The sequence below is a fragment of the Fringilla coelebs genome (genome assembly GCF_963513975.1).
Source record: "Fringilla coelebs genome assembly, chromosome: 2".
Lineage (NCBI taxonomy): Eukaryota > Metazoa > Chordata > Aves > Passeriformes > Fringillidae > Fringilla > Fringilla coelebs.
The window spans coordinates 60541736-60559193 of NC_140029.1; the positions used below are offsets into that span (position 1 = coordinate 60541736).

Here is a 17458-nt window from a genome sequence, read left to right on the forward strand (position 1 = left end):
TTCATCCCACTTGTAGCATAGTGTGACACAGTTTAGAACCAATCTTTTGTTTCTTTTAACTGTGTAGGTTTTGCATGACTTTGTTGCACAGCTTACTAGTTTCTAGAGTAAATGAAAATGTATTTCACCTACCTGTTGGCAAAAATGGACCCCCTGACTTCTGAAGTTTCTAAAATGATTGTAGAACTCATGAAAGATTAAAGAGAAATAAAAGCCACAGCTTAAGTTAAAGCAGCAGGTAGGCAGAAGCAGGAACTATCTAGAAGAGTAAGGGAGAGCCAGTGGCAAAAAAATTCTCATATCTTTTTTATAGGTCTTAGGTGGTATCCAGAAGAAAAGTGTATGAGGGGGTTTGGGTAGTTTCTCTTTGTCTTTGCCTTCGTAATATGAAGCAGGTTAGAGTTTGAAACCACCCAGCACTGAAAAAGCTACAAGGGTAGCATTCTTTGTTTTCTTTCCTTCCCTAACCCCTTCCCTAGTATACGAACTTTGGGAAATTTTTTTTTTTTTTGAACGTAGCTTTGGGGACTCTTTCTTTTCTGCGTTGCAGAAGCTGCTGCAGGCACACGCTGCCCCGTCTCCACCAAGAGAACTCCGGTTCTGTCGTTCCTCCCCGAGCTTCCCTCTCACATGCCGGGTCTCAGGAAGGCCTGTCCCGGTTGCCAGAGTCTGTCCTTCGTGGGGGGACAGAGCTGTCAGCCCACATTGCTCACACGATCCATTGTGCCCTGTCCAACACACCTCCTCGCTGTTTCCCTGCTGCCAGGTTGGTGTCCGGACGAGCTGCTGCTACTGGAACGGCGTTTTGTGCTGGGAAGATACACGAGATTGCCGCTTCCACCTAAATGAAAAGAAATCCCAGGCCCCAGCAGCACCTACACCTACACACACAGCAGAACAACTCGTGAAGAGGTGAAGATCTATGGCCTATCTGCTGGCTAAACGCACACCTGATGCCCTGAGGAACCCGGCAGGAATTTAGCAGGGCGGTGTGAAAGGAAGGAGGGCACGGGATTTTCAGACAGAGTCTCAGAGTTTTGTCTGCGCCTCGTCCGACTAAACCCAGGCTGCCGCCTCCAACCCAGGCCCCGTGCTGAGGCCTCCGGCCGGTCATGAGAGGCGACCCCGAGCAAGCGGGCGGCAGCGCCCAGCCCCGACGGAGCAGGCAGGAGCAGCCCAGCCCCTGACAGGCACACGGCTCCCGGGGGCTTTGCAAAGGCCGTGCCCGCGCCCGGGCACTCCCGCGGGGACGGGCTGGCACGGGGCAGGAGCCGGGACAGGGACACGGACACGGACCGGGACAGGGAGCGCAGGGCCCCCCTGGGGGCGTGGCCGGCACGGGCCCTGCGCGCGCTCCCCCGCCGTCTCGGCTGTTTCCGGGGCGGCCGCCGTTCTCTCGCCAATGGGAGCGCGCGGCGGTGGCGGCGGCGGCGGCGGCGGCTGCGGGGGCGGGGCGGGGCGGGAAGCGTCGCGAGAGCGGGGGCGGGGCGGAGCGGGGCGGGGCCGGAGGGGGCGGGGCCCGCGGCGGCGGCTGGGGCGGGGGTGGCGGGTCCGGTGGGGCGCTCCGGGCCCTTGCGCTGCGGGGCCATGGCCGCGGGCGGCGGGCGCTGATGAGGCGGCGGTCACAGCCACGGCCACAGCCACAGGTACGGAGCTCCCGCTCTTCTTCCCACCCCCTGCGGCCGCGCTCCCCCGCGGGCCGCCCTGCTGGGGAGCGCGGGCGCAGGGCGGGGCGCCGCCGCCGGCCTGTCACTTAGGGCTCGCTGCCACAGGTCGCCCGGGGGCTCCCGGGGAAGCGCATCTTCCGCCGCCCTTCCCAGCGGAGAAGCCCCTGGGGCAGCGCAGCCCCTGCGGGCCCCACGGTCACCTGGAGCGGGCCAGGGGCGGGGCCGGGGCCCCCTGGACCGCTGCCCGGGGTGACACGAGGTGAGGAGGGGGGAACGCGGCGCTTCGGCTCCAGGACCGAGAGCGCCGGGTTCGCGATCGCAGGTCCCCCCCGATGCCACCGTGGGCCAGGTCTGTCCGTCCGCAGTCTCCGGTGGGGACTGACTGACTCGTGCTGGTGCTGTCGTAGTGGGGACACGGAGGCTCCGTGAGTTTACGTTCCCTCCTGCTTTGTTTGGGTTGTGGTCGATGCTCACGGGTTAAGTAAGTTCAGCCTGTTCTCAACATTTCGCTGTAGAAGTGTCTCCTCGCCCTCCCTCCCTCTCTCCCTCCAGCCGCATGTCCTCCTCCCAGTTCCTCTTCTCCCTCAAGGGAGGAGGTACAAGGAGCGTTCCTCCTTTGCTTTCTTGGCTCTTTTGAGGGGCTATCTTTGGCTCTCTTGTTACAATCGAAGTACTTTTCTCGGGTTTCCAAAAGAAATCCAATGTGCAGAAGAGAAAGAAAAAGGATGAACTGTAGATCCGAACTGTATTTAAAGATACAGCCTACTCCTCTCTGATGCATTGCCAGAGCGAGATAGGGAGGAAAAAAATCCCACTTACATTGTATTTGGAAAGGATCAGTGATACTGAAAGAAATGGTTACAATGCTCGAAATTTATCCAGGTTACACTTGGAAGAGTCTTACATGACTTCATGTTTGTGAGGTTATTTCAGAATCATACCCTTAGACTTTAGCGATAGATACCACCTATATTTAATTAACCCTTGAAAACTAAACAAGGTGAAATTTTCTTTATGTGGGAATAAGTTTTCTTGAGAAAATGCTGCAGCTTAGAAAATAATAGCCCCACTTGGTGTGGTTCTGTTATGTACAAAATACACAACAGACTGAACTACAGAAACTTAAAGTTGATTGCATAAGCCACAAAATCCAGACCAATGGATAGCCCTAGTACATCAAGTAACATTTTTTCCCAGAAAGTGTCAAGAGACAAGATGCAGGACTGGGGGGAAGCTGTGGGTGATGACTAGCTAGTAGTGATCTAGGAGAAGAAAATGTTTGATTAATTTGAAATTGCTGCTTCTGTGTGACAGAAGTACAATGTAAGAGAATTAAAACCAAGCAAGAAGAAGACGAGCCAGCCTGTCATTATTGCTTACCATAAATGCTGCATTTTGCTCGCTTTTGATTTGTTTTGCTCGTGTGGGTGGCTGTGGTTAAGACAGCTTGTGTTTCAAACCTGGACTTTTTCAAGACTGTCGACCTGATCAGTGAAACTAATAAATCATTAGAAATGACACATAGAGAAGGATCCTTTAGACTATTCTGCCTGCTCATCAGTGTAGTCTTGCTTAATTTGATTTTTAATAGCAATTGTTTGGTAAAGTTATCAATACACGTGCAGGAAAACCAGGGAATCAGGCACAACCAATATGGATTTACAGAAGGAAGGTTCTGCTTGACTAATCTGATCTTCCATGACAAAGTGACCGGCTTAGATGAGGGAAAGGCTATGGATGGTGTCTGTCTTGACTGCAGTAAAGTGTCCTGCTAGAAAACCTGGCTGCTCACGGCTTGGATGGGAGTACTCATCTGTGGATGAAAAACTGGCTGGATGTCTGAGCCCAGAGAGGGGTGGTGAATGGACCTAAACCCTGCTGGAGGCCAGTCACTCATGGTGTCCCTAGGGGTCTGTTCTGAGGCAAGTCCTCTTTAGCTTCTTTGCTGATGATCTGGACAGTGCACTGAGGGTGCACCCTCAGTAAATTTACTGACAGCACCAGGTTGGATGGGGGTGTTGATCTGATTGAGAGTAGGAGGGCTCTACATGGAGACCTGGACAGGCTGGATCAGTGGGCTGAAGTCAGTGGTGTGAAGTTCAACAAGGCTAAGTGCCAGGTCTTGGCACTTGGGTCACAGCAACTCCATGCTGCAGGCTGGGGGAAGACTGGCTGTAAGGCTGTTTGGTAGAAAGGGGCTTGAGTGTTCTGGTTGACAGTAGCTGAGCATGAAGGCAGGCTGTGCCCAGGTGGCCAAGAAGGCCAGTGGCATCCTGGCCTGTAACAGCAGTAGTGTGGCCAGCAGGACCAGGGCAGGGATTGCACCATTGTGCTTGACACTGGTAAGGCCACACCTTGCATCCTGTGTTTGGCTTTGGGCCCCTCAGTTCCAAAAGGACATTGAGGCACTGGAGCCCATCTAGAGAAGGGCAGCAAGGCTTGTGTAAGATGTAGAACACATCCTATGAGGAGTGTCTCAGGGTGCTTAGCCTGGAAAAGGGGAGGCATGGTGGAGATCTCATCGCTCTCTATAACCACCTGAAACAAGGGTGTTGTGAGGTGGGGGCCAATCTCTTCTGCCATGCCTGCAGTGAGAGGACCAGAGGGAATGGATGGTTGGGCTAGATAATAGTGCAGGCCTCTTCCAACCTTGATGATTTTGTGATTTTCAAAGAGTGTTGTTCTTAAGGATTTTTAAATTTCATATTTGGAATGAATCATTCAAAGCTCAGTGTTTCATTAAGCCTGGCTTTTGCAAATCATCATCAGAGTTCTCTAGGCATATTCAGGTCCGTGTGCTGAAGACAAAAAAAGTACTTTTTCTTTAAAAGAAAGATGTCTATTTTTGCTCTAGTACTACTAAAAACACCTCCTTTTTAAAACAGAGTATAGATTTACTATTGTCATTGGCTAGAACCTTTTATTTGAAATTTAATTTTAATAAGGCCATATTACATATATTTTAAATTTATTGTTCAAATTTGTCATAACCTGTATGTGTTTAACATAGGCGTGCACATGTCCACATATGCCTCTGTAGCATTTGAAGAGATTACTCAGCACATTTACAGAAAATAGATAAAGTTTCTTTTTTTCTGCCAGGTAAGGTTTGTCAATACACACTGACCTACAGTAAATTTAGGCATGGGATAGACTTACACAAAGAGATTAAATCCATGGCAAATTTCCTGTTGGATTCCCTTAAGCTGATTATTTAATTTTGCTCCTTACATATATTCAAACAAGAATACATGCATATAGAAGAGCTAGCTAAATGCTTATTACATGCTCTATTGAGAAGAGTGTTCTTCAGCAAATAACTGGAAAACTGGGTTTATAAATTTATAGAGTTCTTTTGACTAGAAGGGACCTTTAAAGCTCATCTTCTAAAGTCCAATTACCCTGCAGACAGCAGGGACATCTACAGCTAGATCAGGTTGCTCAGACCTCTGCCCACCCTGACATGGAATGTTTCCAGGGATGGAGCACTCCGGACAGCCTGTGTCAGAGTCTCACCACCTTCATTGTAGAAGATTTCTTGTAGCTAATCTAAACCTACCCTCTTCTACTTTAAAGCCATTCCTCCTTGTTCTGTTACAACAGGTGCTGCTAAAAAGTTCATCCCTCTCATTCTTATAAGCCCCATTTCAACTTTAAAAGGCTTCTGTAAGGTCTTCCCAGAGCCTTCTCTAGCCTGAACAATTCCCACTCTCCCATCCTGTCTTCATAGCAGAGGTGCTCCATCCCTCTGATCGTTTTTGTGACCCTGCTTTGGACCTGCTCCAGCAGGTCCATGCGTTTCCTGTGCTGAGGATCCCAGAGCTGGATGCAGCACTGCAGGTGGGGTTTCACCAGACCTGAGCATCACCCTGCTGGCTGCTCCTGCAGCCCAGGATGTGGTTGGCTTTTTGGGTTGCATTCGCACATTGCTGGGTCACGTCCATCTTCTTGTCCACCACCACCCCCGAGTCATTCTTCTCAGGGCTGTTCTTAATCAGTTCATTCTATAGCTTGTATTGACACTGGAAATTTTCCCAACCCAGGTGCAGGACCTTGAGTGTGGTCTTGTTGAACCTGATGAATTTCATATGGTTCCACTCCTTGAGCTTATCTACATCCTTCTGGATAATATCCCGTCCCTCAGGCATGTCAACCACACCACTCAGCTTGGTGTCTGCAAGTTTGCTGAGGGTGCCCTTGATTCACTTGGTCTATGTAATTAATGAAGATCCTAAATAACTCTGGTCCTGCTCTGAACTGCTGTGGGACACCACTTGACACCACTTGTCTGGGCATTGAATTGTTGACTACTCTCTTCTGGATGGGTCCATCCAACCAGCTTCTTATCCACTGAACATTCCACCCGTCAAATCCATATCTCTCCAATTTGGAGAGAAGGATGGAGGATTATGTCAGAAGCCTTATGGATGTCCAGATAGAAGACATCTGTAGCTTTCCTTGTCCCCTGCTGCAATCACCCCATCACAGAAGGCCACCAGGCTGGTCAGGCAGGACTTGCCCTTGGTGACACTGTCCTGGCTGTCCTGAATCACCTCCCTGTCTCCACATGTCTTAGCACAGCTTCTAGGGGCATCTGTTCCATGATCTTCTCAGGCACAAAGGGGATCTGAGGTGAGACCAACTGGTCAGTTGTTCCCAGGATCTGCCTTTTTACCCTTTGTTAAGGTGGGTACAATGTTTCCCATTTTCCAGCCACTTGATTGCCATGACTTTTCAGATAGGATGGGAGTGACTTGGTAACTACATCAGCCAGTTCTCTTAGAACTCTGGGATGTGTCTCCACAGGTCATACAGACTTATGTACATTCAGGTTCCTCAGGTGGTTGCAAACCTGATCTTTTCTTTGCTCCTCCAGTCCGTCCTCTGGAGAGGTGTGGGAAGAAAGGTTGCCAGTGAAGACTGAGGCAAAAAAAGTTGTTGAGTACTTCAGCCTGTCATCTGTTGTTACTAGTTTGCTGGTTGTGTTCATCGGTGGAAGTGCATTTTCTTTGACCTTCCATTTCTCTCTGACATACCTGTAGAAGCCCTTCCTATTCTTTGCATCCCTTGCCCAGCTTCAGCCTCGCCTTGGCCTTCTGACCTTATCCCTGCAAAACTAGGCAGCATCCTTGTACTCTTCCCAGAATACCTGTCCCTGCTTCTGCTGCCTGTTCATCTCCTACTTGCCCTGTAGTTTGAGCTCAGCTGCCCTTAATTTCGTCTCAACTCAGCAATGCCAGTCCCATGCCTTCCTGTCCTGATTTCTTACACGTGGATGGGTGTCTCTTGGGCTTTATTGAAAGCGTCCTTAAAGATCTGCCAGCTCTGTCCTGCACCCATATCTCTGAGGACACTTTCCCAGGGGAGCCTATGGATTTAGCTCCTTGAACAGCCAGAAGTATGCTGTTCCAAAATTTAGGATCCTGAATGTACTCTTTGCCTGTTCCATGTCCCTCAGGGCTGCAAACACCACCAGTGTGTGACTCCTATGGCCCAGGCTTTCACCAATCTCGTCGCTACTGATTAGATCACTTAGGTTGGTGACTAGCAGGTCCAGTGTTGCATCCCTTCTGGTCAGGATTGTCTTATTATGTGTCTTAAGAAGCTATCCTCCATGCATTCTAGGAGTCTCCTCCTAAAATAGCTTTCTGTGCTACTTTTTCAGTAGATTTTGGGGTGGTTGAAGGCTTCCAGCAGGAGAAGAGCCTGTGAGCATGATGCCTCCTATAGCTGGGGCAGGAAGGTTTCCTCAATAGGCTTCCCTGGATCAACCACCAGGTTGACTTGATACCTTGTTTTGTTTCTTTCGCCAATCTGCTTTCAGCACACTCGTGGCTTTTCTTCAGAGATGGCTCTTCACACATAGAAGATGGCTCTTCTATGTATTTCTTGTTGTGGAGAGCAACATTCAGCCACTCCTTCCTAGCCTGTTCCTTCTTTCTTAACAGCCTGTAGCCGTCCACAGCCGCACTCCAGCTGTGGGATTTTCCCCTCCAAGTTTCAGTAATACCAACTAAGTTGTAGATTCCTAGCAGTGCAGAGGCTTCCAACTCCTCTTGTGTATTGCCCATGCTGAGTGAATTTAAGGTAATGCAACTTGCTAAAAAGGTAAAGGTGGTGTAGATGTTCAATAATTAGTTGTGTGATGAATTTTTCCCCCTTTTTTGGCGTCTGACAATAGTTACTCAGTAACAGGAAAGTCCTGTTCCTGTTGTATCTGATGCTTCTGCCATTGATTCCCTTTTTTGAGTTAACAATAGGAGGAAATTAAATTTAATAGTCAAATTCAATATCCAGAAGTAAAAGCAATTTTAAATGGTAGGTTTTATTTATACAAATGGACTTCTTCCAGGCTGTTTTGTTGTCAGTGCTTTCACTTCTTTTTCAGTTAGTGTTAATGTTTGTTTACTTCTCACATGATTGAACCATTGTTGTATTGAAAATTGATAATAATTTTACATATTAAAAAGAAAACCTTCAGGTTTTGCTGCATTGTTGGACAAATGGGACCCTTCAGATTTCTCTGAAGTGCATGACAGAGAGCAGAAATGCTGTAGGTGGTATAATATAGGTGTATCTATTCAGACCCGTATTATTCAATTACTGAAGGACAGGATGCAGAGAAGACAAAACATTGTGGTGTTATGGTGATAAACCTGGATGTTCAGGATTTTTCAGTCTTCATACTGTGATTTACAAGTGTGTTTGTTTCGTAGGTAGGGGACCCTGCAGGTTGATGTTCAGGTCTCCAGAGTTTCGTAGCAGATGACACAGGAGAATACTTAACCTGAAGGCAGTTTGCAATGTGACTGTGAACTGCCGTACCAAGGTTAAAAGGTCACCTCCATAGCATGCTGTGTTGGGCTTTGTTAAAATTGCTGCAAAGAAGGATCCATCAAAAAATATAGAGCTGAAGTATCTGTGTGAAATCCCAACTTTTTCTGTAGATGGCTTTTTCTTAGGACAAGTTGTGTTTTAAGAGTATTTCCCCAATATGCTTTGGATTTTTACTGGACTGGCCATTTAAGATAGAGCAGTAGGGACAGGTGAAATGGATATCTTTTTATTGCCCAATACTGTTGTGTGGATTTTTTTATTTTAGACATGTGAGTTTTAGCAGAATCATTGTTGTGTTTAGTCTTCTATCCACTGTGAAATTAATTTTTTATTTGTATTTATTATACTTATGTATTTTATCTATAACCTGTGGATCATGCACCTGGCTGCTTCATGTAATTGTCTGAATTTTCCAAACTTTAAACATTCAGTTGAGAGACGCTGTGCCTAGAGATGAAAATGTTGCAGTTTATTTGCTTAATGTAACTTCTTTTCTGAGATTCTAGCAAGTTCACCTTTGTGAAGAAAAGCAGAAATCAAAGTGAAATGTATTCACATTGTACCTAATAATAATCTCTTAGGTACAGATGTACCTAATAATAATCTCTTTCTATTGTATTCTTGAAGAAGTTTTATTTTTAGAGCTGCTAGTGTGGAGAAAGGTAGTTACTTGATGACACTACTGATCTTCATATTTAGATTACTTATGCTCTAGACCTAACTCATATAAAACTTTATTTCCCATATAAAGGGTAAATAGGTGCTTGAGATGAGATCGGCAAAACCGGTCTGGTCAGTTGTGTGAAGACCCATACTCTGATGTCTTGGTGTTTATTTTCTTTATCTTTACAGTCATTTTTACATGCACTTGCTCCTTGCTTCATTATTTTATATAGTGTAGAGTTCTTTTTCCTGATTAAAGTGTGTGACCATGGGAGAAGATGAAGTATTAAAACTTCCATAGAACTTAAAAGCTCACCACATGCTTTCTGTCTTTAACACTCTATATTTATTGCCTATTTTGGTGGATGCAAAGATGAATGAAATAAACTGGATCCATTGCTGCTGGTTAAAAAGGGAACCTTGAAAAAATACCTTCATAGCTGTTTTTTTGTCTTCTTGTTAGAATTAGACTTAGGAAAAATAAGAGCAGCTGATTAGTGCAGAAACTCTTGTGAACCACTCAGTTGAGGGTGCTGGTAAATGCATGTAGTCTGCTGTGTTTTGCCAGCAGAGCCTGGGCTGCCCAGAGCAGAACCAGGGAACGAGAGTGATGATCCATGTTGGCCTGTAGTACCTCAGGGGGACAGACATGGCTGGGCCTGCTGGCTGCCACGGTGGGTGAGTTGTGCATTTGCCTTCCAAGATTGTTTAAGGGTGGTTGCAGTGCATTGTATTTTATAGAAACCTGCTGAAAAACCTTCCAGCATATGAGCGACAGTGAATCAGAATTTAATGTAGTGTTCCTCCTCACCCCCAATGCAGCCTTGAAATTTTAGTTTAAGGAAAACAATGAAACTTATTGCTAAGTGTCCGTATTCTGCATTTCATGCCTGATTTTGAAGGTCCTTAAGGCAGTACTTTTTTAAAGGCAGCTGTCAACATGGATGGTGTGCTGTTTAATCTTTAAATGCTTTTTAATTGTTTTTATTGGTTCTTGTTTAGTCTACTTCCATTTTTAGAGTGGATGTGAACTAAATGGATAAATATAAAGTAATCAAATATAAATGTTTTTTGCAGGCATTTTGGAGCTGACGTATTTCATTGAATACCAAGATTGGTAAGATCATGGACACGTACGCCAGGGCTCAGGGCAATCGCATGAAATCAAGAATATCTGTTGAAAAGGTAATTATCTGTATTTAAATTAAAAAAAGTATTTCTGAGTTTTTTGATCTAATAATGAAGCAAGTGAACTAGTTTATTTGGGTTTTTTGTGTGGGGGTTTTTTTAATATGTTTTAATTTTGGTTGTTTGATGTTTCAAGGAGACAAAGAAATTGCTTTTGTTTGCATTTTGGTGTATTTAGTGTAATTGAACTGAGAGATAGCATAATCTAAGGAAAGGGTGCTTTTGTCTTTCAACATGATGTGATAAAATTGTGATGTATTAATTTCCTCGAATTCACCTTGTTTATTAGAATATAGCTTTTATTTTAGAGCAGACTTTTTGAGTTTATGTGTAATAAATTAAAATATGACTGCATGGTCTTATTGAATTCTATGAAGCCTGTATTAGGGCTTACTTGTAATATCCTTAGATCTTGGTGTCTTGTCTGGTTTATCCTTGTTTTTGCATGAACATTTAGGAAATGCCTTGGTGAAAAAGAAAATATATCTAGCACTTACAAAAGATATTAGGGGGGATTTCTAATATTAAATTAAGTTTTATTTATTTTTTTAAATTTTGTGATTTCAACTTGGAGAACATAAATACTGTTCCTAAAATTTTCTTCTCAACTTCTATAGGCGCTTAATAAAGTGAAAGTTGCAGTTTATTCTGAAGGAACAAATTTATTTATCTAACTATATCTCTCTAGGCGGTTGAACACAGATGAGTAATTTTCTAGGTCTTCTTTGGCTATTAATAACTTCCTTATTTGCAAGTTGCTGCAACAGTAAGGAGAGAAACTGAGCAAGGAAGCATCCTATCATGTGAAAATTACATTTTTTTATTTCAGGCTTTGTTCAGATTTTGCTGTTTTAAAGAAACAGTTTCGGTGGTACATGTCCTGTTTGAAGGCAGAGGGAAGGTGTTGTGAGACAGCCAGGCTGGTAGTCAGTTGTTCCAGGTCCTGACATGGAATGTTAACTGCCATATATTAAGCAGTTTGTAATTACGGGTGATAATCTTTCATTTTAAGACACATTGTGTAAAACCTTGTATTTTATTGTTTTATGGGGACTCTTCAGCTCAAATAGAGATCTTCAGCTACAGTCAAGTAATTTTGCATCCTTAACCTGAACATAAACTTACTTTTAAAAGACTTTTAAAATCTGCCCTTTATTTGTTTTTCTGTTTCAATTTACTAAACAAAACAAATACCACCCTCCCTGCCCCACCAGGTTCTTAGACCTGTGGGTTACAGAAGCATGTCTCTAATAATGACAGTGACCAGTGATTTCCTCACTGATTCTAATAGTTGTGTAAAATATTACTGCTGTGAAGTGCTCCATTAATTGCTGTTAAGCATTCTGGACTGTGTGGTTCCAGAAACATTAATTCAACCCTTTCTGCAGAATTCTGCATCTTCCTGCAGCCAGACTCCATTGTTTTGATCTGTGGCTGCACCTCTTGATGTTTACCTGTGAGGTGTCTATTTAGATGATGGTGTGGAACTTTCATTCTCTTTGAGCCAGGCAGTAGGATGGTCAGAACTGCACTGTTTCACCTTCTGTTGATTTACAGAAGATTGCAGTCTGATTCCTGTCCTCTTCGTAATACTTTGTCACAGCTAACAGGAATTGTTGCAGTAGTAGCTCTTAAAAGTCAGTGCACAGTTATGGTGTGCATATTTAAAGCCTTAGTTTCTATTTTTACAAAATTACCTCAGAGTATTCAGTTCCTTTAAATCTTAGGGCAGATGAAATCAGGAAGAGCTGCTTTGTTGTTTAAGAGCAGAGGAAGTGTGACTGTCCAGCGTGGCACTTCATTTCTCTGGAGATAGTGGCATCTTAAATGTTGTTTGAAATATTAGAAAGCAGTTGTTTTATAAACCATTTCATGAGACCAAATATCTCCTCCAGTGTACTGTGATGGATTTGTTGATAATCACTTTTCTGTTTGCCGGAACAATGTAAATCTTTGAATTGCTCAGCTGAGCTAGAGGTGCAACAAGAATTTTCACTGTTTCTGTCTGAGCACCTTGACAGTATTTTTGGTTTTCCCCTGGCAAAACTTAGTAAATTTGAAATCTGTGCTTGTGAATGAAATAGGATTTCTGGGAAGAATTTAAGTGAGGAAAGACTACTAAGTCCTAGAGGCCTACCTAGTAGAGCTTTACCGATTGCTTGGATGTTCTTTGCAGGTATGTTTATGTACGTTGGAAGTTTAGTAGTTATAAAAAAAAAAATTACATCCTTTCATTGTAGATGACCTCTAGTCCTTACCTAAACTGAGCTGATAGTCTTGGGAGCTTGCTAGTTTTCTGTTTTTGATGTGGTTGTGTCTCCTAGTTTGGGATTGTGAGAGAACTTGAATCATTGTCTGTTGGATAGAAGGATTTCTCTGAAATTCAGGGTCCAGTCCTCTGCTGTCTGGACAAGCACAATTTTGATAACAATAAGAATATCAAAAGCTTACTAAAATATAGCCTCTCAGCTAATGAGGGCTTTAAAACACCTTCCCCCAAACCTACCACTGGTTTTGTCTTTTTGAACCACACTGCAATAATAACTAAGACTTAAAAATTTCAGGCTGAAGCTACTCACAGCAAATTTATACCTGTTTGTTTATAGATGTCCTTATTCTTCTGCTTGAATAATTTCTATTCCTTTGCTGATGTTCACCTTTCTTATTTTTTTACAGTTGGTGATCTGTCCTCTGTTAGCCTTGGTTTTTGGAAACTGTGTAAACGAAGGTTTTAGTCTGCTTCTGTATGAAAGCCTCTGCATTCCAGTGATTATCCTTCATAGTCCTAGTTTCTCTGCTTGTTATGAGTTAATCTTCTTTTTACATGTGGATAATACTGTATGTGCAATTACACAGGATGTCCTTCTCAGGGACTCTGATGTCAGTTCTTTCACTAAAGGATGTAGGTTTGCTATTTTCAGTGCAGTATCATATTGACCACTCATTCATTGCTATGCCATGATCAAGAAATCAATTAAGGTGTTTTATTTCCCAGCTTGTGAATTTGCAATTCAATTTTAAAGCTTGCTTTTTAAGGACATAACTTTGTGTTTCTTACGGTTGTTTCTAAAACAGTTGTGCTGAGCAAGTTCTTTCTGTATGATTTGTTGTTCTTCTTCTTAGCTGATGACACCTGCTTTCTTCAAATTATCAGCAGTCTTTATTTCATATTTACTTTTTTTCCTCATTAAGTTTATTAGTGATGATGATGCTTGACATCAGTCTCAAGATAAATTTTGAAGAAGTTGCTTACTGACCTATATCAACTGTTCTTAAAACCCTCCTTTTATTATCTCCATCCAGGCAAAGTCTTCATTTCCAAACCCAGCTCTTTTAGTTAATTCTGTCTTTGTCTGTTTTTGTGAATGCTTCATATATTTAGGTGATCTACAGAAGTCCAGATAGATGGGATTTTTTCTTCTGTGTATGTAGTGTGCCTGTTAATTTCCATATGGTTATTATTTCCACATTCTGAAGTTTTTTTATATTCATTAATATGATCTGAAAAACACATGTCACTACACTCCTCCTCATTTTAGCTATGGATATTTTATCTCCTCAGTTGTATAGTGCCACCATGGGCTACCAGAACTGCATATAGTCTTGAATGCTGACTTCCAGACCTTAGGGAGATTTTTCCAGTTGTTTCATCTTTCTTCTTCTCCCACATCAACTTAATATTCTCCAAAATGTTGAATTGTCCTTCACCTCAGTAGTTCCTCATACCATGCTCTGGTTCTTAGGTACCCATTCTGCCTTTCAGATGTTGAACTAGGGAAAGGTACTTGTTTATAAATGAGATATGTGTAATAGTTTGCAGCTTTAGAAAAGCCAGCTAGAGAATAACAATGATCCTTTCAGTGCTCAAACTGGAGCACTGTTGGCTTGCAGAAAATTAGCAAGTCATGTCAGATGAATTTCTTTTTTTCCCTAATTGCTATTTTGAATGTTGTGACTGATTAAATTATTATAAAAGCTGAAAATGAGACATTGCAACATGCTTGTTTGGCTTCACAAATTACTTTTGTACAAGATGAATGAAGGAATTACCAGGGAACAGTCTTTGAGCAACAACTGGTATTGCAGCCTCCTGTAAATTTGGAAGATCCAGAGAATCAGAGGAAGGCACTGACAGCATTCTTAGGAAAGTACAAAGTGTGAGCAAATTGTAACTAAACGTGTGGGGGCAAGGGAATAGATAAAAGTGGAAATTAGGTGAGCACTTCATTAATTTATTTCAAATGACCCAATAACTGCCTAAAATACTTTATGAAATAGTTCAGCTGTTACTTTTCTATAAAAGTTACTGTTTGGACTTCCTTGGTGTCACTTGACCTTGGCTGTCAGCGTGGCAGTCTGAACCTTGTTGGCTAGTATTCTGAAAGGTATTTTGGCAGTTTCAAAGATCCTGAAGTTCTGTTTTGCTTTTCTCTGTTCATTCTAGAAGTGCTTTCCTAATTTTGTGTTGCCATGAGCATAACCATGACGACACTGGCCCCCTGAATTTGGCTTTTGACATAGTAGCATTTGATACTGCTTTTTACACAGAGAAAAAATAAAATCTTTATTGAGCTTTACCTGTAATATGCAAAATCACTTTTTACTATAAACGGATTGTTTTTGTTGTGGGACTACCAGAAATGTGAAACATTCTCTGTCCATATTTGGCTATCTAGTACTTCTGCTATTGTTTGAGAAGCTAGGCAAATTTGAAATACTTTGTCATAAGTTGGACACACTGATTTCTCATGTAATTTTTAACAGGGCAGTCTTATAGAGAATAATTATTGGGTTAATAATTTTTAACCATCTGATGTTCTTATTTGTCTTCTTAACCTTTCAATTTGCTAGAAAAGATGAAAATTTTAAGTTAAAAAAAGAAGAGATTGCTGACTTCCTAAAAACAATTCAGATGATAGTGTCTTTTTTACAAGCTAAGTGAACCAGTTTTTGTTCTGTAGTCTTACTTGCCTTCATAGTGTTGATTCTTTTGTTCTGCTATGCTTTGTTACACTAGAATAAAGTCTTGGATTCTTCAGCCTTTTTTAGCCATCCCTGGGTGCTTGCATGTCACCATAAGCATAATTACAAGAAATGTTACAAGAAGTATTTACATGGAATTAAGTAACAATTGTTTTATATTCTTCATGGAATGGGAAAGAGTGTATGTGGATTTTCTTGGGCATTTTTGTTTGTTTGTTTGTTTTCTTCTCCTCTGACTTCTGAAGCCACCTCCACTACTTCTCTTGGCTAAAATTGCTTTTCATCCTATTTAAGGAAAAGGTGATGAGAAAGTTCCATATAGAGGCTACAATGCAAGGAATAGATGGGATTTGAGTTTCTTCTTGGATTCATCTGTTCTTTTTTTCTGTATGTTCTTATATTTCCTTTTTTTTTAAATACAGAATGCCAAACCATTTTGGAATAAAAGTATTGCTTGAAGAAAATGTACTTGCTTCAGCTTCATGTCCTGAAGTAAATTCAGACTTCAAACCTGATGATTTATTTGCAAAATAATTTGAAATAATAATCAGAATAGTAAAACTTCTGGGGAGCAGAAAATAGATGGATGGACCATTTATCTGAAACCAAAAATGCATTTTTTCTTAAATTCTTTTTCATTGTTTTTCAGAGTTTTGGTGAAAATATCCTGCAATCTATGAAGTCACTGCTACACAGCAGGAAAGAGTTATGCAATGTATCAGCAGAGGAATGCTTAAATCAGGAAGAACAACATAATTTTATTGAGGTTTGCCATAATATTCTCACATATATATATTTTGTGGCTATGGTAGAAAGCAATGTCTCTTGAAACAGTATGGAAAGCTGCAGGATAGTAAATAGGAACAATGCTACAAGTTACTGGCCTTAAAATCTATGCCCCCTATTGTCATTCTTGAATTTAGTCACTGAAGTCTTAAAAAGGCTGTACCATTTCAAGGTGACGTTTCTCTGCTTCGGAGGATTTGTGAAACTAGAAAAACCAGGGTGTATAAATAGATGACTTGGGTGTACTGCATTTGTGAACACTGCTGTGATTAAGGTTGTATAGATGATATCCTAACAAAGTAGCAGAACGCTTTGATTGAGTCTGAAGATTAAAGCTGAAGCTCAGAATTGCAGGTCTAGACTTATTTTATGTGATATGAATGGTCTGAAAACTGGACAAGGTCTGGATGAAGCAGACCTGAGAGAATGTGGGACTATCTAGGTAAATCTGAAGCTGTAAGGAGAAAATAATAGAACTGTTTGAGTTACAAGGCTAACAACAACTTCCCCAAAGGGAAAAGAAAAAAGTTAAAGCAGTGTATACCATGTAACTTGTATTATGGGTTTTACAAGACTTCTAAATAGTAGTGGACAGGTCTGACAAGGAGCTTAGAGAAGGAGGGGCTGACCTGAACAGGCCATGCAGAGAAGCTGAGATAGGGAGAGTTGAAGCAAAGACAACTGAGGAAGTGGTTAGGGGAGACTGATAATTGCATAAGCAGTAGCAAGAGGCAGATTGATGAGTTAGTGTTGCTTGGATAACACCAGCGGTTGTGTAACTGAATGGATACAATCAGGGGTTTAGACCTTTGGGGAGCAGGAAAGAAACTGAATTTATGAAGGATGAAAGCTATGACAGATTAAGGTAAGGAGGAAGAGCTATGCAGCGGAGGTGTGAGCAAAACCTTGTCTTTATCTGATCAGGCAGACCATGCTTTAGAACCAGTGAAGGTTTTTTGTCTTGTAGAAAATACCTGACAAATAGCTGGGAACATGTTTTATATGCCTGCAGGGATGGTCCCTGTGAAGAAAGATAGTTGGCTATATTTAGTTACCTTATGAGATCAAGCAATTAAGAGTCCTCTGGTTGAAATGTAAGAGGGTCAATATCCTGTCACAGAACGGGTATTTTTTTCTTATGAAAATACAGGAAAAAGATACTTATATGGAAGATGATGTTAGAAGAACTCAGACTTGAGAAAACCAGAATTTAGGTTTTCCTGTACCATTTCCTTTGTACACATGGCTTAAGATAGCCTTCAAATACAGTGTTTCATACATTTATTTTTAGTTTAAAGAAGGGACTTGTGTTACTGATGACTTTTTCCTTGGCC

At 42.2% G+C, this 17458-nt stretch overlaps 1 protein-coding gene across 4 annotated transcripts in view; it reads left to right on the forward strand.

The window, feature by feature from the left end:
• Nucleotides 1-1565: 1565 nt before the first annotated feature.
• The window catches only part of AKAP11 (A-kinase anchoring protein 11), a 42340-nt gene continuing 26447 nt past the window's right edge, over nucleotides 1566-17458 (forward strand). For all 4 annotated transcript variants that reach the window (XM_084223650.1, XM_084223651.1, XM_084223653.1 and 1 more), the window contains exons 1-3: nucleotides 1566-1646; nucleotides 10245-10352; nucleotides 15988-16104. In XM_084223650.1, coding sequence (XP_084079776.1) covers nucleotides 10293-10352; nucleotides 15988-16104 — 177 coding nt within the window. In that variant the 5' untranslated portion in view covers nucleotides 1566-1646; nucleotides 10245-10292. The remainder of the gene's footprint in view (nucleotides 1647-10244; nucleotides 10353-15987; nucleotides 16105-17458) is intronic.